A 26,687-nucleotide genomic window follows, 5' to 3' on the forward strand; every position below is an offset into this window, starting at 1 on the left:
TCACGTGGTAGTGCTTTGGTGAAAATATCTGCAACGTTGTCATGTGTGGACACAAAGATCATACTGATCTCTCCTGCATGCAACTTCTCTCTGACGTAGTGATAGTGAACCTCAATGTGCTTCGTGCGAGCATGAAACACTGGATTCTTTGCCACTGCAATGGCACTCTGACTATCAGTGAGAATTGGAGAAGGACCCTCCAAAGACAGATGAAGATCAGCAAATAGACGTCGCAGCCAGACACATTCAACTGTTGCTGTGAAAGCTGCCCTGTACTCAGCTTCACATGATGAGGTAGCCACTGTAGATTGTTTCTTGCTCAGCCAGGAAATGCAAGATTTACCCAAAAAGAAACAATTGCCACTAGTGGACTGCCTAGTGTCATAATCACCAGCCCAATCTGAATCACTGTAGGCATGCATCTGCAAGTCACCCCCCCTGGGAAATAGCAAGCCAAAAGACTTCGTGCCCTGCAAATAACGGAAGATGCGCTTAACTGCCTGCCAATGCATAGTTTTTGGGCTGTGCATGTACCTGCTCACCTGAGATATTGCAAACTGAATATCAAGTCTAGTGTTGCAGAGATATATGAGGCATCCAACAGCCTGACTGTAAAGTGTGGCATCAACTAATTCTCCTGCATCATGCATTGTGAGTTTCAGCCCCGGCTCCATGGGAGTGGCTATGGGCTTACACTCGTGCATGTTAAATCTGTCCAAGAGTTTCTGAACATACTTGGACTGAGACATAACAATGCCACGTCTCTCATGAGAGAACTGGATCCCCAAATAAAAGTGAAGCAGCCCCAAATCTGACATGTCAAAGTTGGTCTGCAAATCAGCTTTGAAATCTGCAATTTTGTCTTCATTGGACCCTGTGAGCAGTAAGTCATCGACATAAAGAAGGATGACTAAAATTTCCCCCCCATCCATCTTGATGTAGAGGGTGCTCTCAGTAGGACTATTGTGCAGCCCCTTGCTGGTCAAAAAGGCATGGATCTTGGCATACCATGCATGAGGGGCCTGTTTCAGCCCGTATAAAGCTTTGTTGAGCTTGCATACTTGAAGTGCATTTGCTGTAATTTCAAAGCCCGGAGGTTGTCTTACATACACCTCTTCCAGCAAGTCTCCATTTAAGAAGGCTGTTTTTATGTCCAACTGATGAACATTCCACTCAAAATGTGCAGCCATTGCAATAACTGATCGGATGGTGGTCATCCGGGATGTAGGAGCGAATGTCTCCTCATAATCTATGCCCTTTTTCTGAGCATAGCCTTTAGCAACCAGCCTTGCCTTATATCTGTCAATGGAGCCATCTGGCTTCCGTTTGACCTTGAAAATCCATCGTGTGCCAATGGCATGTTTACCCTGTGGCAAGTCTACAACATCCCAAGTCTGATTTTTTGCAATGGACTGCAACTCATCGTGCATGGCATTCATCCAATGCACATTATCCTTTGCCTCTTCGAATGTGGCAGGCTCCTCCTCATCAAGAAGAGTACCTGCATATGCTAATTCCACTGAATTAGCACCTTCCATGTGCCTTGCTGCACTACGAGTCCTGCCAGGTAACGGAGCCTCAATTTCACTCTCCCTGAGCGTCTGTAACAGCCAGTTTGGGACTGTTTTTGCTGCATGTATGTCTGCAATTTCTTGCTGCACCACCTGTTCCACTGCCTGTGGAGGGGGCAAGACATCCTGTGGCGGAACTAAAGCATTTGGAGGTTGCTGTAAATTCTGATTTGCATTAGAAAAATCAGCAAGGGAACCCAAGGCAATGGGTAGCAACCCCTCAAAGACATCCTCTGAAGAAGAAGGCATTTGAAATTCAGCCTGAGTGTGAGCTGAATTTTCAGAAAATATCACATCTCTACTTACTATGATCTTGCGTGTAGCAGGATTGTAGAGACGGTACCCCTTGCTTTCTGCACTGTACCCAACAAATATGCACTTAATGGCTTTATCAGACAATTTGTGCCTAAATTCAACTGGCACATGAGCATAAGCAAGGCATCCAAAGACTCGGAAGTGATCCACTGAAGGCTTCCTGTCATTCCAGACCCATAACTGCAAGTCAAAAATGCATATGTATCATCACTGCAAGTGGCTGTACTATCCCGAGCATTTGGAACAGCCAACCTAGAATCTGAAATGCAAGATAAAAAGGCATAATCCTGTCCAACAAAGTTGGCTGCAGCATCCCCACTGTTAGATGCATGAGGAGCTGAATCTGAAACAGCCATACCTGAGCTGTTTTTCTTTTCTTTTGCAAGCCTTTTCCTGCATTCTGCTATGTGATGACCTGGCTTTTTGCAGTAGTGACAAAAACCCTTCTTCTTGGGCTTACCTGCATCATTTTTAGCCTTTTGGGAAGGCTGTCCTGACCCACTGGAAGGCTGATTTACTGATGTCTTTGCCTGTCCCTTTGTTTTTGATTTAAACTTTGAGAGCATGGCTTGTTCACCTGCACGTGAAGCCAAATTTTTCCTGGTCTGCTCTTCCTGAAGCAGAAGTCCTATCAACTCATGAAAAGTGAGAGGATTTGCACCCCCCCTCAATGATAAGTTCAGCGAGGTATGAAAGCTGAGATAAGACTCAGGAAGAGAATTCAGAGTGGTTGTAATCATCTCTGAATCAGGAATAATTTCATCTATATTTAACAATTGCTCTCTGAGATCCTGTAGCTTTGTGAGGTGGACTGACATGGAGTCACCCTCTTCCATCTGTGTATTACTCAACTCTCTTTTCAAAAAAGATACCCTTGCATCATTTTGAGCTGCATACATGCTTTCCAAAATATCCCACGCTGCCCTGGAGGTCTTACATGACCGGATATGCGGAATGATAAATCTTTTGACTGAAAGAGAGATGCATGACAAAGCTAAGGCATCCCGTGAATCCCATCTCTTCTGCTCTGGAGTAGTGACTGTAGCTGCACCAACAACTTGTCCCTGCAGCTGCACCCTGTGCACGACCTCTTCCACCTCCTTGCTGGGGAGGGGTAGCAGGTGCAATATCTGCTGGTCGGATCTCATCCCCATTGACATAATCCCATAAATTGCGAGAAATCAGAATATTGCGTACCATGAAACTCTTGAGGGAGTAGTTGGTACCATCCAACTTGTCTTCCTGTGAAAGACCACCGAACTGGAAGTCATTCTGATTGTGATGGGCCATATTTGAGAAAGAGATTGAAGCAGATACAAAACTGAATTCCCTTACTGGGAATGAAATGCACAACTCCCAAAAAACACAGCCAAGCATGGGCTGTAAATGCAACTTAGATTTCTGTACTTGCACTGTCAGAAATCTGTCCAAGCATCAAAAACTCTCCAGAATCTGCCAAAAGTGCTGCAAAACACTCCAAGAAAGGCAGTATGAACTGAAAACTCCGGAAATTGCTCTCCCAACACAAAAGCCCCAAAATAGGCCTGAAATTGCAACCGGAAAGGGGCAAATTGATCAAAAGCCCCAAATGTTGCAAGAATTGCGCTCTGTCTGCAAAAGCCCCAAATTTTACTGCAAAATTGCAGTGTAATCACAAAATCCCTAAATTTCTTCAAGAAATTGTACTGCAGAACTGAAAGCCCCAAATTTCGAGCTTGAAATTGCAACTAGAAAGGGGCACAAGTACTGAAAGCCCCAAATTTTGCAACTTCAGCAGAAAGCCCCAAATTTCAGACCAAATCTGCAATTTTTGCTCCAAGTGTAGCTCCGAAACTACACAATGATTGCAATGTCTGCAACAAACAAAATGCCCCAAATTCTTCGAGAAAACTGAGCCAAACAATGGCTATCTGCAAACAAAGCCTGCCCAAAAAACTAACTACTCGAGTACTTGCAGAAGTAAAACTCTGCACAGAAGGCCTGCAACAGAAGTGTACGGACAGTGAGCTGACAGTACGGAACTGTCAGAGTACGGTCTTGTACGGATGACCGTACGAATGTACGGAGTACGGACGGCGGCGCTGTATGGAGTATGGACGGCGGCGCTGTACGGAGTATGGACGGCGGCGCTGTACGGAGTACAGACGGCGCAGATCTGTACGGCGCACAGGTACGGTACGTGAGTAGTACGGCGGGATGTGAGCAGTACGACAAGTACAGTACGTGAGCAGTACAGCGAACAGTACGGCAGGTACGGTACGGTACGGACGAATGTTTGACGTAGATCTGCAACGCATGTACGATTTGGTACGGCAGGTAGGTATGGCAGGATTCCGTACAGTCGTACGGACTGTACGGACGAGGTGTAGCAGCGAAGCTGAGTTGCAGCTGGAGCTCAACGGGGAAGTCGTAGGGAGTTGGATCTAATGCTCTGATACCAAATGTGAGAGAATGGTGAATGAGAGAGAGCAAGAGAGAGTGAGAGCTGGAAGCTTGGAAGCTGAAAGCTGAGTTGCAATAGAAGAGTGTGAAAGAGTACAACTCAATGAGTGAGAGATAAGGTTTTGTCCTAGTGACAAAACCTTAGTAGTCACTAACCATAGTTAGTGAACTAACTGCGGTTAGGGGGAAAAACCTCTTAAAGAGGGAAAAGTGCCCCTAACTAGCTTATTATATTACATTGGTCACTGCTGAATTATATCTATAATTCTAACATAGGTGAGTGCTAGTCGATGGTGTCAACTATGTGCAAGCGTTACAATTGCAGAAGTGATGTGAGCGAGAAGAAGACTAAAGCGGAACAACATCATAAAAGCCAACCCTCGATATGAACGGAGCAGAACTCCAACCACATGACACAGGGTCCGTTGTACCAGGTGAAGGGAGAGGAAGGGAGGAGAACACAATGGAAAGAGATCTTAGAGAAGCGAGCAGAGATGGGAAGTAGCATAGTTCATTAGAAAGCCAGATGACTGATACACCAGGAGAAGATACACATGAGGCGAGCTCTTGACTCTAGCCTCTCACTCCCTCACTCACGCCTTCCGTCTCTGCTAGAATGTCCCCCCCTTCCCTCCGTTTCCCCTCTTCACCTTCTTCTCATCTGCTCCCCCCGTTGGAAATCTCCTTCCCTTCTTCCTATTGGATGTCTTCCTGCATCCTTAGCCATTTCACCATTTGTCGGCGGCTTCGTCCTTGATGGCTTTTGCAACACTCCAGCTTGTTCTGAGTAAGTGAATCCCATGCTCCATGTGTACTCCTTTCTATTCCATGTGCTCCTGACACTAGTTGGTTGTGAGGGTTGGTGCACCACCTATACCTCTTAACTGGCTGCTTCCCATGTGCACCACCAAGTACCGCCTGTGCACCTGTGCACTCTGTTGGACTGCTTCCCATGTGCACCAACAGGTGTACCCCTATGCACCATTGCGCCAGTACTTCACTCTGATCAACTTTGACCATGGTCGGTCGAGGTTGAGGTTTGGTACTCTTCAGTCATGTATTGCTCCCGTCATATCCAAGTCATGTCCGGGTCCTGTACAAGTCATGTCCATGTCGAGTCATGTCCAAGTCATGTCGAGTCATGTCCAAGTCATGTATTGTTTGCTCCAGAGTGACCAAGATGTGAACACATGTGAACACGATGCGACTAGGTATGACCAAGGTCTAACAACCTTGGTATGTTGCTGGGGTGACCATGATGTGACCCAGGTGTGACTCTTGGTGGGAGTCTGACACAGTCTCTATTCTATCTCACACTCAGATCACGGGCGATGGCATCTCAATTGTTCCACCCAACCATACTCTCCTGGATCGCATTTTTCAATTGATACGTCTTTTTAGTCTTCCTCATGCATATCCACGAGACCCTCATATCCCTAGATGGTTCCCCTTGCCACATGTCATCATTTTAGCCTTTTCACTTGGTGCACCATTTACCCCTCTCTTGGGACACATTTAAACCTTTTGCCCCTTGGCATTATTGCACATTTAGGTGCACCTAGGCCTTAGCACTCAGAACCACCTAGTCAATGCCATTTCACCCTCACCTAGGACCTTGGCAGTTACTTCTCTTGACCATTTCATTTACGCACATTAATTATTACAAAAGTTGGTCATCTAAGAGAAAATGCCCACCGATCTTTCCGAGGTCATGCTATCTCGGCTAGAGCATAACATTCCTTCCCTCTTTAAGCATCAGCGTCCTCGATGATGAAATCTGGGAACACTCTCCGTAACTGGTATACGGATTCCCAGGTAGCTTCCGATAGAGGCGGACCATGCCATGCAACCAACACCGTGGGTATCTTCCGATTTCGTATTTGTATTGTTCCTCGGTCCAGGATCCTTGTTGGTTTGCGTCTTGCATTATCCTCTATCTCCTGAAACAAAACCACACCTTCGATTAGTGAGTCACCAATCTGCAAAAATTTCTTGAAACGAGAAACATGAAACACTGGGTGCACCTTACACCCCGGTGGTAATTCTAATTTATAGGCTACCTTGCCTATTCTTTTTAGAATGAAGCACGGCCCACAGTATCGAGGTGATAACTTAGCACACTCTCCTGAAGTCAACGACTTCGAGTGCAAAGGAACTCTGAGAAAAACTTTTTCTCCTTTCTTAAATACTCTTACAGACCGGTTTTCATCCGCATACACCTTGGCTCTATCCATAGCCTGGCGGATATTAGCTCTCGCAAGTGCTAGCATCTCCCGCATCTGAACTACAAAGTTCGTGGCACTAGGCACATGTTTTCTATCATTGTAGGCAAACTCCAACAATGGCAACCACTTGTCCCATGTATGTTGCCTCAATGACACATATGCCCTCAGCATATCCTCTAAAGTCTGGTTGACTCTCTCCGTCTGACCATCCGTCTCAGGATGATCCCCACTACTCATTCCCAACTCAGTCCTTAGTGTCTCAAATACCGCTGTCCAAAAATGACCGGTAAATCTGACATCTCTGTCTGACACTATGGATCTAGGCAACCCATGCAGACAAAATATATGTCTAATAAACAAATCCGCCACTTGCGGGGCACTAACAGACTCTTTAGTCGGAATGAAGTGAGCCATCTTGGTTAGACGATCAACCACCACAAGGATAGAATCATACCTTCCTTGTGTCGTAGGCAGCCCTACAATAAAGTCCATGGAAATGCTCTCCCACTTACTTAGTGGTATTTCCAAGGGCTGTAAAAGTCCGGGTGACTTCACCCGCTCGGCCTTGCTTACCTGACACGAAAAACACCGTGTCACATATTCATGAATATGCTTTTTCATCTTTGGCCAAAAGAAATCTCGCTTCACGAGATCATGTCTTCTCGACTCCTGGATGTCCCGCACACGGGCTATCATGGCACTGTCGAATGACTCTCTGCATGAGATAATTTTGACTAGGTACTACAACCTTGCCATTTCTTTTCAGCATACCATCCCTTATGGTATATCTTGCATAAGTTTGGCCTTTTCTGGATGCTAGGTCATCCTTTTCATTTTCCCCGGGTTTTAACACATGAGCCTTAGGCCATAAGCTCCGGACAAACTCGTCCACCTTTTGAGTTTCTCTGATCTCGGTCATTAGAGCACTCTCTAATACCGTGAAACTCAGGTTGTGCATAATGCGAGACAACGCATGAGCAACCTTATTATCTTTTCCTCTTCGGTACCGAATCGTTAAATTAAACTCCTGCATGAGCTCTGCCCACCTAGCTTGGTGGCCCCTCAAGTCAGGCTATTTACAGAAATGTTTCAGAGTATCATGATCCACATCCACATAAACTCTGAACCATACAAATAATGCCTCCATGTTTTCAAAGCATGGATAACTGCATACAACTCCAATTCATGAGTTGGCCAATTCCTTTGAGAGAGAGAAAGCTTCTTGCTTTCAAAGGCTACTGGCCTTCCCTCTTGAAGGAGGACTGCTCCCACCGCAATGCCACTTGCATCGGTTTCTAGGAACAACGGTTTCTGGGGATCAACTATTTTTAACACCGGTCCTATGACCACAGCTTGTTTTATGGTGTTAAAACTTTCTTGTTGATTCTGTCCCCAAATAAAAGGTACTTTATCTGAGGTTAGATTAGTCAATGGCGATACTATTTCGGAATATCCTTTGATATGCTTTCTATAAAACTGGACAAATCCCAAGAATGATCGCAACGCGGTCAGACGCGGTCAGACTCTGAGGGATTGGCCAAGTTAGTATCGCAGCCACTTTCCTCGGATCCATTTCTACCCCCTGTGGAGTAATTATGAATCCTAAATATTCAAGTCTAACCATACACAGTATAGTTTTCTTTTTATTTACATAAAGACTGGCTTTCCTCAAAGTACTGAACACTACTCTTAAGTGTTAACGATGCTCAGTAATACTTTTACTGAATATCAGGATATCGTCAATAAAATGTACTACAAACTTTCCGATATACGGACGTAGTAAATCGTTCATAAGCATGACGAATGTAGCCAGAGCATTGGTAAGTCCGAAAGGCATTACCAAAAACTCATAATGACCAAACCTGCTTCTGAAAGCGGTTTTATGCACATCCTCGGCTCTAATCCGGATCTGATGGTAGCCACACTTAAGATCTATCTTGCTGAAAATCACGGCTCCATGTAATGCATCTAGCAAATCATCAATCCGAGCCATCGGATACCTGTGCTTAACAGTGATATTATTCAATGCTCTGTAATCTATACAGAGGCGAAACGTATCATCCTTTTTCTTCTTTAATATCACTGGCGAAGCAAAAGGTGAGAAACTTGGTTGAATCTGCCCCAACTTGAGGTATTCTTCCAGTTGTCTACGCACCTCCGCCTCTTCAGTAAAACTCATTCTATAGGGCGGCCTATTTACAGGTTCTGCCCCCGGGACCAGTTCAATCTTATGCTGAACTTTCCGCTCTGGAGGTAACCCATAAGGTAGTTCATCCCTAAAACATTCAGAGAACTTCTCTGATATCTCTTTAGCCAACTCGGCCATTTTCCCATCTTGGGTAGCCTCAGTGCTAGTCGATGCATCATCAATCGACTCTACCGATGCTATACACAGACACAGAAACTCTTTCGGAGTCCTCCGAATTTCCATGGCTGAAATCAGTGGTCCTCGAGGTAAATCCTTCTCACCTCGCAAAACATATTCTACCCCGTTCATCTTGAACTGGTAAATATGCTTCTTCCAATCAATGGCTGGATTTTTTCGAAAATGCCAAGCCATGCCCAGGGCTATATCTGCGTGAGCAAGTCTGGTCAATTCAAAGTCCAGCTTCTCAACATAGTCCTGAATTCAAAGTTCCAACTGGGTAACCCTCTGGTCCCATACTTCAGTTGAACTTCCGTCCGCCATCATGACCGTATAAGCATAGTCAGACAGACTAGTTTTCAACTTGAGCCTCTTAATAAGCTTTGAGTTGATTACATTGTGTGTTGACGCTGAGTCAAACAACACAATCACATCATGACTTGCCCTCTCATTTTAATCAACTCAGGCTCATCGAAAACCGTATACCCCGTTGCTGCGGGCTTGGAAAGGATGTTATCAGGTGCACCGCTTACTAACTTAGTAACATACACACTTAACAACACAGGTACTAACCTCTGAGAAGGTCCCGCCAATTGCATCTGCATATGTTCCGCATTGGGACTCTCCTTCATTTCAACGTCGCATTCAGATATTATCATATTAGCCATGTGATGGTCTTTATTCAGTGGACAATCTTTCCACTGATGTCGCTGAAGGCAGCCGAAGCACAATCCTTCTTTTCTAGCTTTCTCTTTTTGTTCAGGGGTCAACGAGGACTTTGACCAAGCCCGAGCTGCCATTGGAGTTATCTTCCTTTTCACCCCAACGGTGGTACTTGTTTTTGCTGGTCCCTCAACCGGCTTCACCTGCTTGGTTTGGCCACTTGGCTGGGAGACACTTGTCTTTGAAGTCCATTTCCTCTGAAATCCCCCTTTTTTCGGGTACTCATACTGAGTCCCTGCTTGCACAAATCCACTAGGTCTGCCTCTGGCATCCTCATAGTTCAGGGCTACTGCAATAGATTCATCTAATGTAGTCACATATTTAGCCCGAACTTCCATTTTGATCTTGTCGTTCAGTCCATAGATATAGTCTTTTAACTGAACCGACATAGGGAGAGGGTCTGTTATTTTCATGACACATTCCCTGAATTTGTCAGTGTACTTTGCCACCGACAGACTCCTCTGACGAAGATTTCTATAAGCATCCCAAGCTCGGGATTCTTCATCAGGTGGAAGAAAGTGTTTCTTAAATTCAGCTTTAAACCCTTCCCAGGTGGTAGGAGCAACTTGATCCTTCTGTTGCTTTATCCACCATCTATCCGCTGCCTCAATAAACAGATGAGTGGCCTCACGGATTTTCTTTAGATCAGATCTGATTTCACAAATGGCGAAGGCTTCTTCCCACTTATGTAACCAAACCTCGATCACATCAGAACTGCGCTCGGTCATCCGACCAGCGTACTTCTCGGGTCTATAATTAGCAATATTAGGCACTTTGACCCTCGCGCGCTCTGATGAATGTATACTGGGCTCTAGCTCTGCTGGAGCTTTGCCCTTATCAATTCTAGATGGTCTAGCCAACAAGGCTTGCACCATCTCCCTAATCTCATTCTGACCAGCGTTCACTTGAAGCTGCTGGTTCATAATCTGCTGTAAAGCATCTTCTAATATCGAAATCCTACCGACCAAAGTAGGTGTTGTGTGATGTGACATTTGTTGTGTAGACCGTGCTCTAGACTCACTAGGATTCACCCTAGAATTCTGTCCTTCTGCCTCCATAGTTTCAAAAGGGAAAATAGTTTTTTTTTTTAGTCTTTTCTAGAACCCAAATAAAATATATATACACCTCTTTTCTATTTTCCTCAGCCTGCAAGCGTCTTTTCCCTTGTCGTATCTATCTCTGGTTCGCTGTTAATTTTTTTATATTCCGAGTTCAACGATCAGGTTTAAGCATCCTGGGCTGACCACGATCTTTTCCCTCCACCTGAAAGTAGTACCCAGACCTAGGCACGTGCGTGGGATTTACGGGCACAATGTTCGTAGTAGCGTCCACAGGGTCCTGTTCGACGACTTTCGAAGGCTGTTGCAAGGGAATTCGCCTATCCTGCCCGTGAGGCGTTCCTTCTAAAGGTAAAGGATCTTGCAATCTCCGTCTGCGGCCTCTCTCCTCGTGAGATCGATCTAAGGAGACCTCCAGATCCTGAATAGCTGGTCTCTCAGTCGCTGGCTTTCCGTCCCTCAATACAGCCGCGCTCCCTTTTTCCACAGTTCTGTCCACGTTTACGGAAAAATCACGATTTAATTAATTTGCATCGCCTTCACGACTGTTACCGGAAAAAGTAAGTCACAGTTCCCCTTTGAACAGATCGCGTCCCAATTTCTGCAATCGATTCTTCTCGACGAATCCTTCTTGTACGCTCTGCTATTCCCTACACCTGATCGAAATCCTCCGCCACCACGAAGGTTCCCCGTCACGGACAGCCTTCGTCACAGCCAACGATCCTCACGTCCCTCGCACGTCACGAACAGGCGATGCAATTGATAACCTTGCGTCACCTCTGCGCTCCACGCCTTTCTTCCGTCACCTAGCTCGTCTCTCTTCCCTTGATCTCTTTCCTTGCCTTGTGCTCTGATACCAATTGACACAGTCTCTATTCTATCTCACACTCAGATCACGGGCGATGGCATCTCAATTGTTCCACCCAGCCATACTCTCCTGGATCGCATTTTTCAATTGACACGTCTTTTTAGTCTTCCTCATGCATATCCATGAGACCCTCATCTCCCTAGATGGTTCCCCTTGCCACATGTCATCATTTTAGCCTTTTCACTTGGTGCACCATTTACCCCTCTCTTGGGGCACATTTAAACCTTTTGCCCCTTGGCATTATTGCACATTTAGGTGCACCTAGGCCTTAGCACTCAGAACCACCTAGTCAATGCCATTTCACCCTCACCTAGGACCTTGGCAGTTACTTCTCTTGACCATTTCATTTACGCACATTAATTATTACAAAAGTTGGTCATCTAAGAGAAAATGCCCACTGATCTTTCCGAGGTCATGCTATCTCAGCTAGAGCATAACAGAGTCCCTGATCGGAGACTCATAGTACAATAGATCCTCTGCCACTATCATTCACCGTCCCGGTGAATGACTGAGGTTCTGCATAAGAGAATTTCAAGTATAAATTGCAAATGGCTCATGGCCTTACGACTCCAAAACTGGAATACAACTGGCTCATGGCCATACAACTACAAAACTGAAATAAAATTGGCTCATGGTCATACAACTCCAAAACTGAAATAAAACTGGCTCATGGCCATACAATTGCAAAACTGAAATAAAACTGGCTCATGGCCATACAACTCCAAAATTCCTTTATTTACATGAGAACTGCAGAATCCAAATGCACAGAGCTTGGAAAAAGAAATGCCGAAATGAAAGATCCAGGAGCTACTGCTTGCTGGATGAAGGTCAGGGAGGGGGAGGGGGAGGGGGAGGTTGTGGTGGGTGTGTTGATGTTCCGGGGGTGGTCTTTGCCTTCTCCTCAACTATGTCCATGAGGTTGCGGATGTCCTCGTATTTGGATTTATATCTGTGGTACCCAGACCTGTAACGATCACATCTAGATTTGAGTGCAGAATTTTCGGTTTGCAGCCCATGGAAGTCGTCTTGCAACTTGGAATGTGAAACTTGGAGATGGTCCTTCTCCTCAAGAATTTGCTTCATTTGACTCTGCACCACCTCCACCTGTTGATCCACAGTATGCTTGTCCTCTGCCAGTGAGGTGTATCTGTCCTGTAGGGCTGCAAGCTCCCTCTGGATCTCAGCCTGCTGGGCTTAATGACTGTCCTCCAAAACTTTCTTGCTGGCTGCCCTCTCTGCCTCCTTCACTCCAAGACACTGCTGAAGCTCGTCTTGCTGAGCTTTCCACGCAGCCTCCCTTGCCTGTAGAGTTGCTCCCCACTCCGCTTCTTGCACCTGTAATGTTGTATCCCATTCTTTATGCATGTTGGCTACCTGCTTCTCATGTTCCAAGCGGAGGTGTTACTTCTGTGATAGAAGCTTGCAAACCTGACCCGTAGTATTAAAGAGGGAGGCACCCATCTGAATGAAGCTGTCATCTAGTGGGAGTGGAGACGGGAGAGGGAGAGGCGACAGAGACTGATGCAACAGAGACCGAAGATGCTGGGGCTGAAGTAAGAGCCAGTGAAGCTGATCTCAAGTGGGGAACCATAGGGGCGGAAGGTGGACGGTGAGGAGAAGAGGAAGTGAGTGAAGGTGGAGGGAAAAGTGCAGGTGTTGCAGCCCGCCACTGGTGCAAGAGGTAGGTGAGGTGAGGTCCACAAGTACATGTGTGTGTGCCTCTGCGCGTGCGATTTTGTACGGTGGCCCGGAATGTTGAATAAAAGAGGGATGCAAAATCATACTTAGTGATGGTGAAGAGAGCATTCAAAGCAGGACGGATACCTTTCGTGATGTAGTAATGCCCTAGTGCTGAATAGAAGCGAGTGAAGAAGTAGCGAGTGATCACTGCCTCTCTGCTTCCACCTTCCAAAACCTTTTTGCAATCATATCCCCTCCTATTGGGTTTGCATGTGAAAGGAATGAAAGGAGATGTGGTGAATCGTCGGAAGGTGGCTGAATAGGGAGAGTAGGGAGCCCCATGTACTATGAGACCAAATTGGGTGTGAGAAGCTGCCTGGAGCCCATGAACTCAAAAGTGCCGGTGACGGAGTCATAAGATTTGATGAAGTCTGTACACAGTTCCACATCCACCGGAGGGAAGATGACCTTGTCAAACTTAGTTAGACAGAGGGTCTGGATCTCTGAAGATGTCAACACCGAGGATAGTTTGAGGTTTGGATTCAGAAGAGGTTTAAACATCTGTGCAGAAGGGGTGTAATCTGAGCCCCCATGGTCGGAAGAAGAGGCATTGGAGCTCTGAGAGTGAGAAAGAACCTCCCGTTGCTGTCTTGATTGTGGTGGCTCTCCATCCGAGATGATAGTGATGTCCGAGCCAAGATGGGGATGCTGGGTTGCTAAAGGCATCACTGATGAAGTTGGCATTGATGATGGAGTGGGCAGTGCTGATGAAATGAGCCCTGCTAATGAAGGAGTCGGCCTTGCTGATGAAGTGGGTACTGTTGATGAAGTGGGCCCTGCTGTGATGAAGTCAACTGTACTGTAGAGGCTGCAGGCATGGATGAAGTCATCTGCACTGCAGAGGCTGCCTGGGACGTCATGGCGGTATAGAAAGGGGTGAAGAGCTTATCTCTGGGCAACCATGGTTGATACTTGCGCTTCTTCTCGATCATGAAGAAGGGAATTTCGCCAGAGAAACAAAGCAAGAAGGGAGGGGGAGCTGTTGGCGAAGCAAGCTGTCAAGTAGAAGCGGATGGGAGAAGGGGAGCTGATGACGAAGCAAGAAGGGGAACTGATGACGAAGCAAGAAGGAAGTTGTTGACGAAGCAGGAAGGGAAGCTGACGAGGTGAGAGCGAGAGAGGGAGCTGATGGTGAAGCAAGGAGGGGAGATGATCACGAAGCAAGAAGGGGAGCTGATGACGAAGCAAGAAGGGGAGTTGATGATGAAGCAAGAAGGGAAGCTGACGAGGTGATAGCGAGAGGGGGAGCTGATGGCAAAGCCTGTTGACAGAGATTGGCAGCCAGGTTGCAAGGAGACCTTGAACACAGGAGAAGGGAGATGGAGTGATGTAGGGGTGACGTAGGTTGCAAGGAGACCTTGAACGCAGGAGAAGGGAGATGGAGTGGTGTAGGGGTGGCGCAAGGAGTGGAGATGCGCAAGGAGGAGGTGGGTAGAGATGGCGTAGGGTGACGCAGATATCCAGGGGGAGCAGGAACCGGAACTCGAGATAGCCAAGATGGCTACCTGGAACAAGAACTAGAGATGGCACTGGGATTTCTTGGAGAAGGAATTGGAGATGGCGCAGGGATTGCAGGGATTGCTCCCACAGGGATTGCCTGGGAGTAGAGATGGCCCAAGGTGCAGCGAGTGGCGCAGGAAGTCAAGGTAGCACAAGAACTAGACGTAGGGTGTGGAGGTAGGGTGTGGAGGTAGAGAAAGAAGATGGTGCAAGGTGGCAATAAGGTGGCGCAGTGAGGGGCTAGAGGGAGATGGCACAATCTAAAGGCTTGGAGCAAGATGGCGCAACCCCAGATGGCGCAACCCTCGTTGGGAGCAAATGGCAGATGCAGAGGGAGTGTTTGCGCTAGGAGAAGATGACGAGTTGTGGAGAGTTCAACGCAGCAAGCTGTTGTAGAGTGTTCAACGCAGCAAGAAACTCAGACTTTATCTAGAGGGATGGCTAATAATAGCAGTTAAGCCACAAATAGCCTTTTGGAAGGAGAGCTGTAAGTTCTACGTAGCTTTGGAAGGTGGAGGTGCCAGATGGATGCAAGATGGATGCTTGGAGTAGGGTGGCCAAAAGCTGCCAAAAATAGCAAGGCCCTCACCAAACATAGCTAGGTGGCAGGAAGCACGAGGCATGAATTTTCAAAATCCCGCCAAATTCAAAAATTAAAATGTACATGGCCCCACTCCAAAAGAGAGAGAAAAGATGGAAGGATGGCATGGGGTGACAAGTGGTGATAGGGTGAACAAAGGGTGAATATGGGGTGAAATAGGTGTGAACTAGGGTGACAAGAGAGGAAACCAAGGTGACAGGGTGGTGAACATGGGTGAACAAAAGGGGTGACATAGAGGTGAACATGGATGAACAAGGGGTGAAATGGGAGTGAACATGGGTGGGAACATGGGGTGAACTAGGGATGAGCATAGGGTGAGCATAGGGGTGAACAAGGGGTGACAGAGAGGTGAACATGGGGTGACACAGAGGTGAACATGGGAGGGGTGACATAGGAGTGAACATAGGTGAACTAGGGGTGAACAGGGGTGACCTAGAGGTGAACATGGGTGACAGAGAGGTGAACATGGGAAGGTGACATAGGAGTGAACATAGGTGAACTACGGGTGAACAAGGGTGATAGAGAGGTGAACATGGGTGACAGAGAGGTGAACATGGGAAGGTGACATAGGAGTGAATATAGGTGAACTAGGGGTGAACAGGGTTGACCTAGAGGTGAACATGGGTGACAGAGAGGTGAACTTGGGAAGGTGACATAGGAGTGACCATAGGTGAACTAGGGGTGAACATGGGTGACAGAGAGTGAACATGGGTGACAGAGAGGTGAACATTGAAAGGTGACATAGGAGTGAACATAGGTGAACTAGGGGTGAACAGGGGTGACAGAGAGGTGAACATGGGAAGGTGGCATAGGAGTGAACATAGGTGAACTAAGCGTGAAGAGGGGTGACCTAGAGGTGAACATGGGTGACAGAGAGGTGAACATGGGAAGGTGACATAGGAGTGAACATAGGTGAACTAGGGGTGAACTAGGGGTGAACAGGGGTGACCTAGAGGTGAACATGGGTGACAGAGAGGTGAACATGGGAAGGTGACATAGGAGTGAACATAGGTGAACTAGGGGTGAACAGGGGTGACCTAGAGGTGAATATGGGTGACAGAGAGGTGAACATGGGAAGGTGACATAGGAGTGAACATAGGTGAACTAGGGGTGAACAGGGGTGACAGAGGGGTGAACATGGGTGACAGAGAGGTGAAAGGTGACATAGGAGTGAACAGGGGTAAACTAGGGGTGGATAAGGGTGATCTAGAGGTGAACATGGTTGACAGAGAGGTGAACGTGGGAAGGTGACATAGGAGTGAATAGGGGTAAACTAGGGGTGAATATGGGTGACAGAGAGGTGAACATGGAAAGGTGACATAGGAGTGAACAGGGGTGAGAACTAGGGGTGAATAGAAGTGACAGAGAGGTGAACATGGGAAGGTGACATAGGAGTGAACATAGGTGAACTAGGGGTGAAGAGGGGTGACCTAGACGTGAACATGGGTGACAGAGAGGTGAACATGGGAAGGTGACATAGGAGTGAACAGGGGTGAACTAGGCGTGAACAGGGGTGACCTAGAGGTGAACATGGGTGACAGAGAGGTGAACATGGGAAGGTGACATAGGAGTGAACTAGGGGTGAATAGGGGTGACAGAGAGGTGAACATGAGAAGGTGATATAGGAGTGAACATAGGTGAACTAGGGGTGAACAAGGGTGACCTAGAGGTGAACATGGTGGGGATGAACATGGCTGAACTGGAGTTGAACATGAGGTGAACATGGGTGAACAGGGGGTGAACATGGGTGAACTGAACAGGGGGTGAACCTGGGTGACATGAGGTGAACATGGGTGACATGGAGGTGAACATGGTGAACAGGGGGTAAACATGGGTGAGCTGGAGGTGAACAGGTAGGGATGAACATGGGTGAATTGGAGGTGAACATGGGTGAACAGGGGGTGAACCTGGGTGACAGAGGGGTGAAGAAGGATTAAGGAGAAGTGTGTTCCAGAGAAGGCAAGGGCTGTTTCCATCTTGCCAGAGGAGGAGGAAAAAGCTCAGTATTTATTGGTCTCCCACCAAAAGAGCACAACTTGGCAGAGAGTAGAACCTTGACAGGGTTAGGAAAAGGAATGCTTTTTTTTTTTTGAACGAATAAAAATCCAAATAATAGGAATGGAAATCCCTATCCAAAGAGAGAGAGTCAATGAGGATGATACTTCTTTACCCGTGAGCCATTTACAGGTGCTGGTAACTTCTTGCCCTCCAAGGTGGCCAAATAAACTCCTCCACTGGGAATAATCCTTGTGATAAAGAAGGGCCCTGTCCAGCCACTGACAAATTTGGGTTTATGCTTCAGGAACTTATTGGAATATAACAAGACCAAGTTGCCAACTTGGAATTCCCTCTTCCTGAGATTTCTGTCATGCCATGCTTTTTGCCTCCTTTGCCATACTTTTTGGGCAAGGATTGCCGCTCAAGTGTGCATGCCTCCAAGTTATCATCCATCTCTGCCATGACCCTAGTAGTCTTCATGTGGAACTCTATAGGGCATATCCGCCTCCAGGCCGTAAACTAGCTGGAATGGTGAATATCCAGTGCTAGCCTTGTATGCTGTTCTGTACGCAAAAAGAGCGGCTGGTAGTAGAATATCCCAATCTGCCAAGGAATGAAGGCATAACCGAGCCACAATATGAGACATGGTCCGATTGGAGCTCTTGGCCAAACCATTGGCTCGAGGGTAGTATGAACTAGAGGTCTTGTGAACAATTTGCAGTTGGGTGATGAGGTCAGTAATGACATCATTGAGAAAGTGGGTACCTTTGTCACTCATCAATTCCACAGGACATCCAAACCTAGAAATGATTTGATCATACAAGAATGAGGCCACAACTTGAGCAGTGCAGGTCTTCACAACTTGAGCAGTGTAGGTCTTCGCGGCCTTCACCTCCACCCATTTAGTGCCATAATTAGTAGCAAATAGAGCATACTTGATCCCTCTTCGAGTTCAGGAGAGATGGGTCCAACAAAATCCAATCCCCATCTATAGAAGGGTGGTACAGGGCTAGATGGCTGAAGGGGAAGGTACTCCCGTCGGGTAGGACCTCTTTGATATGAGTCGCAGCGGCGCACATGAGTATTGCAGTCTTGGAATAGCTTTGGCCACCACAACCCAAAGCGCATTATCTTTCTAGTAGTGGCCTCTGAGGTCAAAAACACTTCCACCTTTGCTGGGTCCGTGGTCATTCCCTCAGCCGAGACAATGTGGCCAAGGAGAACCCCTCGCAAGGCGAGGAAAAAGCATTTGTCAGGATTCAAGCACAACCTTGCTTCTCTGCACTTACCAAAAACCCACCTCAACTTACTCATGTGATCAGTTTGAACAGCAGGTTCAAGGTGAGAAGCATTCTTACCATTGAACACAGAGAAGTCATCCAAGAATACCTCAAGAAACTTTCCGATGTTCTCTTGGAAGAGTTTGCTGACAAGACGTTGAACGTTGCTGGTGCATTGCACAGACCAAAAGGCATCATCTGGTAAGCATAAGTTCCCCATGGGGTGACGAAGGTAGTCTTTAACTGATCTTGCTCTTGCACCCGAACCTGGTTGTACCCACTGTATCCATCCATGAAGGAGTAGAGAGCATGACCAGCTACGGTTTCTAGCACCCTGTCAGCGAAGGGGAGTCCTGACGTGTGGCGGTAGTCAAACTCCTATAGTTGCCACAAACTTGAAGTTTGCGAGTCTCTCTTTTGGGCACCACCACAATGCCACTAAGCCATTCGGAGTAGTCAATAGGGTAGATCAACCCTGCTTGCTCCATCTTTTGAATATCAGCATAGACAGCCTTGCCATAGTTAGGATTCATGCGATATGGTCCCCTGATCACCAGGTCTGCTTCCGGATACAGATCGATGCAATGTTCCATGAACTCAGCAGGTACTCCCTTTAAATCCTTATATGACCAGGCAAAGACATCGACATACTCTTGAAAAAAATCAGACAATGCAGCAAGGAGATAATCATGCTTCCAGACCCAACTGGCTACCTTGAGATGTTGTGGTTGGTCCTCTGTCCCAATGTTAAGATACCTCCAATCTCTGGCATGGTCAACCTGAGGTATGGTTTCTGATGTGGAGTTGTTTGGTTCTCCTGCTCCCACTGCTAGGTGCGCAGGAGTATGATCCAGAGAAAAATCCCCCACTACTTCCATCCAAGAGCTCGGAAAGGATGGTTGGGTGTCTTCTGGAAATGGTTGAGATGTAGAGGCAGCACTTGGGCCCATTCTCTTTTTGCCTTTTTGTGCTTGCTTGAGCATTCCTCTGTATGTTAGTCCATCCACCTTGTATGTAGTTTCAGGAACCTCCTGTGTCGTTGGGGGGTCAGCTTCTGACATGTATAAGTCGAGTAGAGCAAGGTCCGCGACATCTTCTTCTCCCTGTATGCTGTGGGCTTGCCTTGCAGGTGTGAAGTTCCAGACTCCAGTGTGAATGTGGATGGTTCCTTCAAGTTGTCGAGTCTCTTGGCCCCTCCTAGGTTGGTGGTTAGGATGCACAATGGATTCAATAACCTTTCCAAGAGTCATTTCCGGCACCACCTGCCTTCGAGTGACATCAATAAGTAGGTGGTCATCCTTTTCTTCTGCAGATCCATGGGTGTCTTCTTCAATACCATCATTGTGCTCAGCCAGTACATCATCTATGTGGTCATCCTCTTCTTCCGCAGATTCATGAGTGTCCTCTTCAGTACCATCACTGTGCTCAGCCAGCTCCTCATCTTCTTGTATAGCATCCTCTTCGTCCTCTGTTGTGACCCCATGGTTTTTTTCTGGTATGAGGCATCCGTGTTGTGTGCCTCCATTGCTTCCATTGCTGCTTCATGGTCTTGTCTTTGAGTCACCTTGTTGACCTCTCCACGACTTGGTTTGGTACTTGTGGTCATCATTCGCTGATACATGTGGGGATTATTACAAAGGCCAAAAGGCATCTGTTCATACATTAGGTCAGCCAAACCAAGTGGTGCAAAGGCTTCTTGGCTCACCTCTTGCGCATTCCGTGAAGTACCAAGATGGGCTTCAGGATCCTCTTCTGGACACAACTCCACCATGTTGATGGCTAAGGATCCCAGGGCCCCCATCCAATCCAAGATGACAGCTTCTTCCTCTTTTGGTCTAGCATGTTCCTTTTCATGATCAGTGGTAGAGTCCCGTGGAGAGAGCCAGATTTCAGCACCTGGCAGCCTCCTTTTCGAGGGCTGGGCTGTGTGGGTGGCCGATGCGATGCAGAGGAGCAGTGAGGAGTTGCACACTCATTCTCTTAGGCGGAGGAGGACTCTTTAGGAGCGTGAGCGGGCTTTGAGAGACCTCGCCTCCATAGAGCGGCTCAGGGAGCAAGACCCAAGCCAATGGCTTAGCGACAGGTTCGAGAGCGCTCGCCTTGAGCTTCAGGACACGGAGATTCGGCGGGCTGAGTTCTCCTATCACTCTTCCCGGGCCCGGTGGGTGCAACAAGGGGACATGATGATGAAGCAGCTTTTTCATACCACTGGGTCCTGATCGGCAGGCACACAGCTGCAGCATCTCCGTGATTCGCGAGGCATCATGCACACTGACCCGCATGAGATTTTAGACCTGACCATAGGTTTTTACAGCTAGCTCTTCCAGACGGAGAGGATGACCCCAGTTGGTCTTGTGGCCTAAGAGGTAGTTTGGGATCACGTTCCGACAGTAGTCTCGCAGGATTTATGCAGCAGACTGGAGGAGCCTTTCACAAATGAGGAGCTCTGGGAAGCCGTCAAGGCTCTCCCGACCCAGAAGTGTTCGGGTGAGGATGGCTTGACTCCAGCCTTCTTCCAGAACTTCTGGGAGATTATCTCCACCCCTTTTCGATTAGCTTGCTAGGAGATATTTGACACAGGCTCCCTCCCTCAGTCCTTGAGCAGGGGGTGGATTTGTTTGATCCCGAAAGGGAGAGATAGGTCAGACATTCGACAGTGGAGATCGATCACTCTACTTGATACTGCATACAAGATCCTCGCCAAGGTCTTGAGCTTGCGGTTACGGCCCCATCTTACCGACATCATCCACGACACACAGACTGGGTTCGTCCAGGAGTGCAGCATCCTGGACAACATCTTCACGTTCTGGGAGGTAGTGGATTGGTCCAGGGAGGAGTCACAGCCGTTGGCCGTCCTCCTCTTGGATTTTGAGAAGGCCTACGATAGGGTGGAGTGGTCCTTCCTGGAGGGTACTATGCGGAGATTGGGTTTCTCAGACAGATGGGTCAGAGGAGTTTCTGTGCTTTATGCGGGGAGCTCTAGTCAGATGCTTATCAGAGGACACACAGACGAGGCCTCTTCTCTCTCGCTCGGTCTGCCAAGGCTGCCCACTCGCTCCCTTCCTCTTCTTGTTTGTGGCGGAGGCTTTGGGCTATTACTTGAGATCACAAGTGGCGGGCCTCACAGGGTTGAGGCTCCCAATCAGACAGGCGGAGGAGCTTCTTGACTCGGAGTTTGCAAATGACATGGCCTTGTATGTTGAGGGCACCACAGTGAGTCTGGAGAGAGTCAGGGGCGCCCTGGCTATCTACTGCGACGCCTCGGGTGCACGGATCAACTAGACAAAATCCATAGGTTTCTTCACTGGCTTTGAGGAGACACAGGAGATTCGTGAGTGGGGGAGTGACTTTGGCTTCAAATAGATACCGTGGGGCTAGACAGCGAGATATCTCGAATGCCAAGTTGGTATTGACATTACAGCAAAGGAGGAGATCGCCCCGGTCCTTGAGAGTGTTCGGTGCAAGCTTCTCTACTAGAGCTCGGTCAAACTCTCTCTAGCAGGTCGTGCCTTAGTGGCAAACTAGGTCCTTCTTGCCACGGCTTGCTATATTGCCTCCTGCTGGTGCTTTCACAGAGGATGCATAGGGCAGCTCTGACGGTTGGTTCGGAACTTCCTTTGGGCAGGTTCGGACGGCACGAAGAACACTAGAGCCCGGGTAGCTTGGCAGACGGTGATCATGCCGCAGGCATTGGGAGGCTTGGGTATCATTGATCCAGAGATGCAGAGCAGAGCCCTCCTGGGCAAGTCGGTTGTTCACGGCCTCACCCCAGGTGCAGAGCCTTGGAAGCTCCTCTTACAGGGAGGGCTTCTAAGAAATACCCCACGCACTGGGGGATAGTGGCAGCGTTCACACAGATGGATGTTCTCAGAGGCCTCCCTTACAAGGAAGGGTTCCCCCTTGATCAAGAGCCTCCGTGGGGTCTGGTAGAGACTGGCAGGGGGTCTCATTCGTCCTCTGCCCAGATGCAAAGAGGAGTTTGAGCGCCAGCCCCTTATGTGGCACCTAGAGATCAAAGATCAGGAGGGGTGTATGCTCGGACAACGGACTCACATTGGTTGGGCACAGTGGGACAGTGGTCCGGCCGGGTCCTTTGGCCGTTGGAGCAGATTACCCATGGAGGTAGGGGCGAGGCTTGACGCCCTAGCGCATCTGCGAGGGGTAGGGCAGCGGATGAGGGAGATTGACTTAGCCATTCCTGAGTCCTGGTGGGAGGAACTTCGCGTATGGAGAGACAACAGTCGGTTTGGGCAGTTTTCTCGTACTGGTTTCCCTTGAGGATGTTGATGCAGCGAGGCAGCACGCATCCCGTCTTCTTCCGTGTAGGACCTAGAGGCCTACTTCAGCCACTCACTGAGAGAGACCCTGAGATGGATGGGAGTCTTGATGGGATTCACTGGTAGATGATCAGAGTAGTGGGATGTTTGGGGAAGGAGTGGCACATTGACCCTTCCAGTATCTGAGAGCAGGATGCCCCTAGATGGCGCCTTTGGTTGTGGCCCGTGGGAGGGTAGACCCTTGAGGGAGGTCTAGTGGGATCCGGGAGAGTGGTTCTGGCCTTCTAGGGGCGGCCTAGCCGAGCAGGTGGATGAGGTGCCCTTCTTTTCCTACACTACACAGATTGGCAAGAGGCTTCAGATGGACTCGTCGAGGTGGACCCCCTCGAGGGAGAGGCATTGGGTGACCCAGAGAGTGCCCCGAGATGTTCGTTCTAGGTTTTGGACGCGGTTATGGTCCAGTTTGTGGCCAAGGAAGATATCCTACTTCTTCTAGCTGGCCGCCCACGGAGGCTTGCCCATCGGACCGTGGTTGGAGCAGACGCGAGTGGAGGGGCAGTGCCATTGTTGCTCCAATGGTCTCCTAGAGACTATCCCGCATTGCCTGTGGAGCTATCGTAGCACAGTGAGGATTCGGATGGGATCCCTCAGGATCATGACACGTATGCAGAGTCTTCAGAGAGACTACACCTGGGGGATGGTGGGCTGGTTGACAGAGGGCAGACACGCGTTTCAGATTGATGAGATCTCCCCAGTCTACCGGATACAGAGTCAGAGGATCCAAAGGATAGCACTCCATGAGGCAGTGCAGTCCCTCTTGACAGCCTAGCTCCTCCTCCTAGGGAGGATAGCGTTTGGGAGGTGGTAGCCAGCATCACGGCGTGGAACATTTGGGTGGCTCTTTGCAGTCTTGTGATGGGTGAGCACCCAGTTCTACCCTTTGCTACCCTAGTCGCCATCTGGCAGGACATCATATACACACTACGATCCACCTGGGAGCGTGGAACTCCAGGCTCCAAGGCGACTATCGAGAGGCGTGCTCGTTTCTGCAAGGCTTGGCATGTAGGAGTTTTCTACATCTTTACCCCGCGAGGGATTCACTGGTTGTATAGTCCCCCCACTTGGTTGTTAGCCCCAGTACCAGAGATCCCCTAGGCAGTGAGCTGGGTTTCTCTGGAACAGGCCAGTTTTTCTTTCAGCCTTTTCCGGTTTTTTCCATACTGAGCACCTTCGGGGCTGTTGTCTTGTATGAAATCTTTCAAGCATTAATAGAAGGTTCCTTTCTTTGAAAAAAACAGAAGAAAAAAGAGCTGGGTTGTCTTTGCGAGGTAGCTGTTGGAGGAAGATCCCTCTTCCATAAATGGTGACCTCTTGAATGTGGTTTCTATTAGTGCCAAACTTGCCTAGATCGAATCGTGAACCTGGCGCGCTGTGTGGGGGAAGGCCCATTATCCACCCTGCTCCTTCCCTCTCCAGCAACTTATGCACAGTGTGCTGTACGAGATTAACAAAAATGCACTTATGAGAGGCAAGTAATGAGTTGTATCATGTTTGAAATACACAAATTGAGGATTGTGTCTTTACAATCAATCCACTTTTGAGATATAAACCATTCATCGCAACTTGTAGAAGCTAAAAAAGAAAGAGAAGAAAGCATTGCTAGCTTTAATATTTAACGTGTTGCACTTTCCCTAGAGGCAGAAAGCCATATGCTTTCTAGTTTGAAAGTTTCAAGTAATAAGCTATCTGAGCATATGGAGTCCAATTATAAAAGGAACATACGTATAATGGAACACATTTGAGATTGATACGTGTGCGCACGTGCACGTGCTATGGATAGATAGATGGATGGATGGATGGATGGGGGGGGGGGGGGGAGAGAGAGAGAGAGTCGTAATTCAAAACTGATGTGTCATTTCTTTTGGTTTTTATTCTAGTGGAAGGTGCATTGAGGTCACCAACTACTAAATCAGCCATTAAATGAAGATCTTGAATGACAGAAAAACCAGAGAATTTTTGTAGTATTGAAGCATTACTGACTTCTAGGATACAATGTTACAAAGTTGAAGTCTTGTGATGGAGTTTGGCCTTGTTTATGAACTTGGCGTGGTTGTATTTATTTGGTGTACTATTCTAAAGCAAATGTAAACTAGTGTTGTCGCCTTTCTTTTATTTACTTTTCTCGGTTTTTTCTTTCTCTTGGGGGTTGGAACAATTTTATAAAGATGTGTGTATTATCAGTGTATTTATTATTATAGTTTTAGTGAAGCAAGGGATCACATTTCATTTTGCAACCTTATGTTGTGGCCTAGATCTCAATTTTGGGTTTTGATGGAGCCCTCAGGTCTTGATAGGATCAGGTGATATGGATGGGACCTACACGGCCAATATTATTAATAAAGATATGCACTCATGTGTCCAGGTCCTAGGGGGTGTAGGAAAGGGAGAAGAGTGCATTAGGATGCATGAAATGGTAGGTCCAAGAGTCTTAGGCTAAGGGTAGGTTCAAATGGGATGTTGTCCTTGAGTGATTGCAATGGGCATTAATGAACTGGTAACTCTCTTCATGTTTCAACGTGCATTTCTCATTCATGCATAACTTCCTTTCCACCTTGCATCGAACTCAAATAGAAACAAATTCTCTCATGAGGCCATGGTTGTCTCAATTTCTGCATCATGGCATAATTTGTTGATTGCTATATTTTTCTCTTTGAGCCCAATTCTTGTTCTGCTATGGGGATGAATGTAATGGCAGATGTGAAAGTTTTTGGATGAGAGATGTTTTGGCTTGTGGGGAAGGTAGGGTGCAAGGCATGATCTTGAATTGGTGCTCACCCTTGCTGTGGTTTGCTCAATTGTCACATCAGTAGGGCTATAGAGTTGGCTGGACAGTTGATTGGAGCTGTATGGCATCCCTGAAAGAGATGTTTTGGTGCCAGCAAACTTATTATGGGCTAGTTTCATCTTGATCTGGGGTGCTGTGGGCATGTATGGAAGCTTGAGCAGCTTGTACGGCAGCTCATGCATTTGGAAACGCCTATCTGCACTCGTTTTGCATAATGTGGAGGGCTGGAAGCCTTTTCTGAGTTGCAGAGCAGACAAATCTGCTAGAACACCTTCATGCCCTGTACAAGCCTGCGTGTGCTTGATTGGTTGCATGCACATGTATGCAACGCTGCTTGGGTTCGCATGTAGAATTGTGTGGTTGCATGTTAAAATTGCACGTCTTAGTTCGAGTGCATGCAACCATGCATGTGGGAGTGTGGTGGCATGAGCACTCATGCATGCTATTAACTTTAATGCCGACTCCAGCACTTCAGTTTAGAATGCCTCTAGTTCAAAAGTATCTTTGGGTGGCATGCAGGCCACTTGTGAAGTAGTCTAAGGTATGTATGTTATGTGGCATGAATGTGGATGTTTCTCACATGCAATGTCGGCACCTCTCTACCCTTTTTCGCCTACCTCTCAAGCTCTTCCAACCACCTCAACCTGCTAGTCTGTGGCCCCAACCTTGCTCTTCCATCTATGCTCTTTGCTGTCCTTGCCTACTCTTCGAGCTTGGTATGTGCTGTGAATAGTCTCAGCTTCTATATGTGAGGTTCCTTCCTCTCTTCTTACACCCTCAAATTTCCAGCATTGACCTTAATACCACTGATGCATACTGTGATAGTTGTGGTTTACATTTTTTGACGTTTGGCCCATGTGATTATTGCTTATGCATGGG

At 47.7% G+C, this 26,687-nt stretch overlaps 1 protein-coding gene across 2 annotated transcripts in view; it reads left to right on the plus strand.

The window, feature by feature from the left end:
- LOC147889410 (Man1-Src1p-carboxy-terminal domain protein) overlaps positions 1–25,163 on the plus strand; it is a 65,851-nt gene extending 40,688 nt beyond the window's left edge. For both annotated transcript variants that reach the window (XM_087391814.1, XM_087391813.1), the window contains exon 9: positions 24,901–25,163. In XM_087391814.1, coding sequence (XP_087247940.1) covers positions 24,901–24,947 — 47 coding nt within the window. In that variant the 3' untranslated portion in view covers positions 24,948–25,163. The remainder of the gene's footprint in view (positions 1–24,900) is intronic.
- The last annotated feature ends 1,524 nt before the right edge of the window (positions 25,164–26,687 follow it).

The sequence above is a fragment of the Dipteris shenzhenensis genome, chromosome 20, assembly GCF_047967505.1.
Source record: "Dipteris shenzhenensis isolate YYH24624 ecotype China chromosome 20, Dip_SZ_1.0, whole genome shotgun sequence".
NCBI lineage: Eukaryota > Viridiplantae > Streptophyta > Polypodiopsida > Gleicheniales > Dipteridaceae > Dipteris > Dipteris shenzhenensis.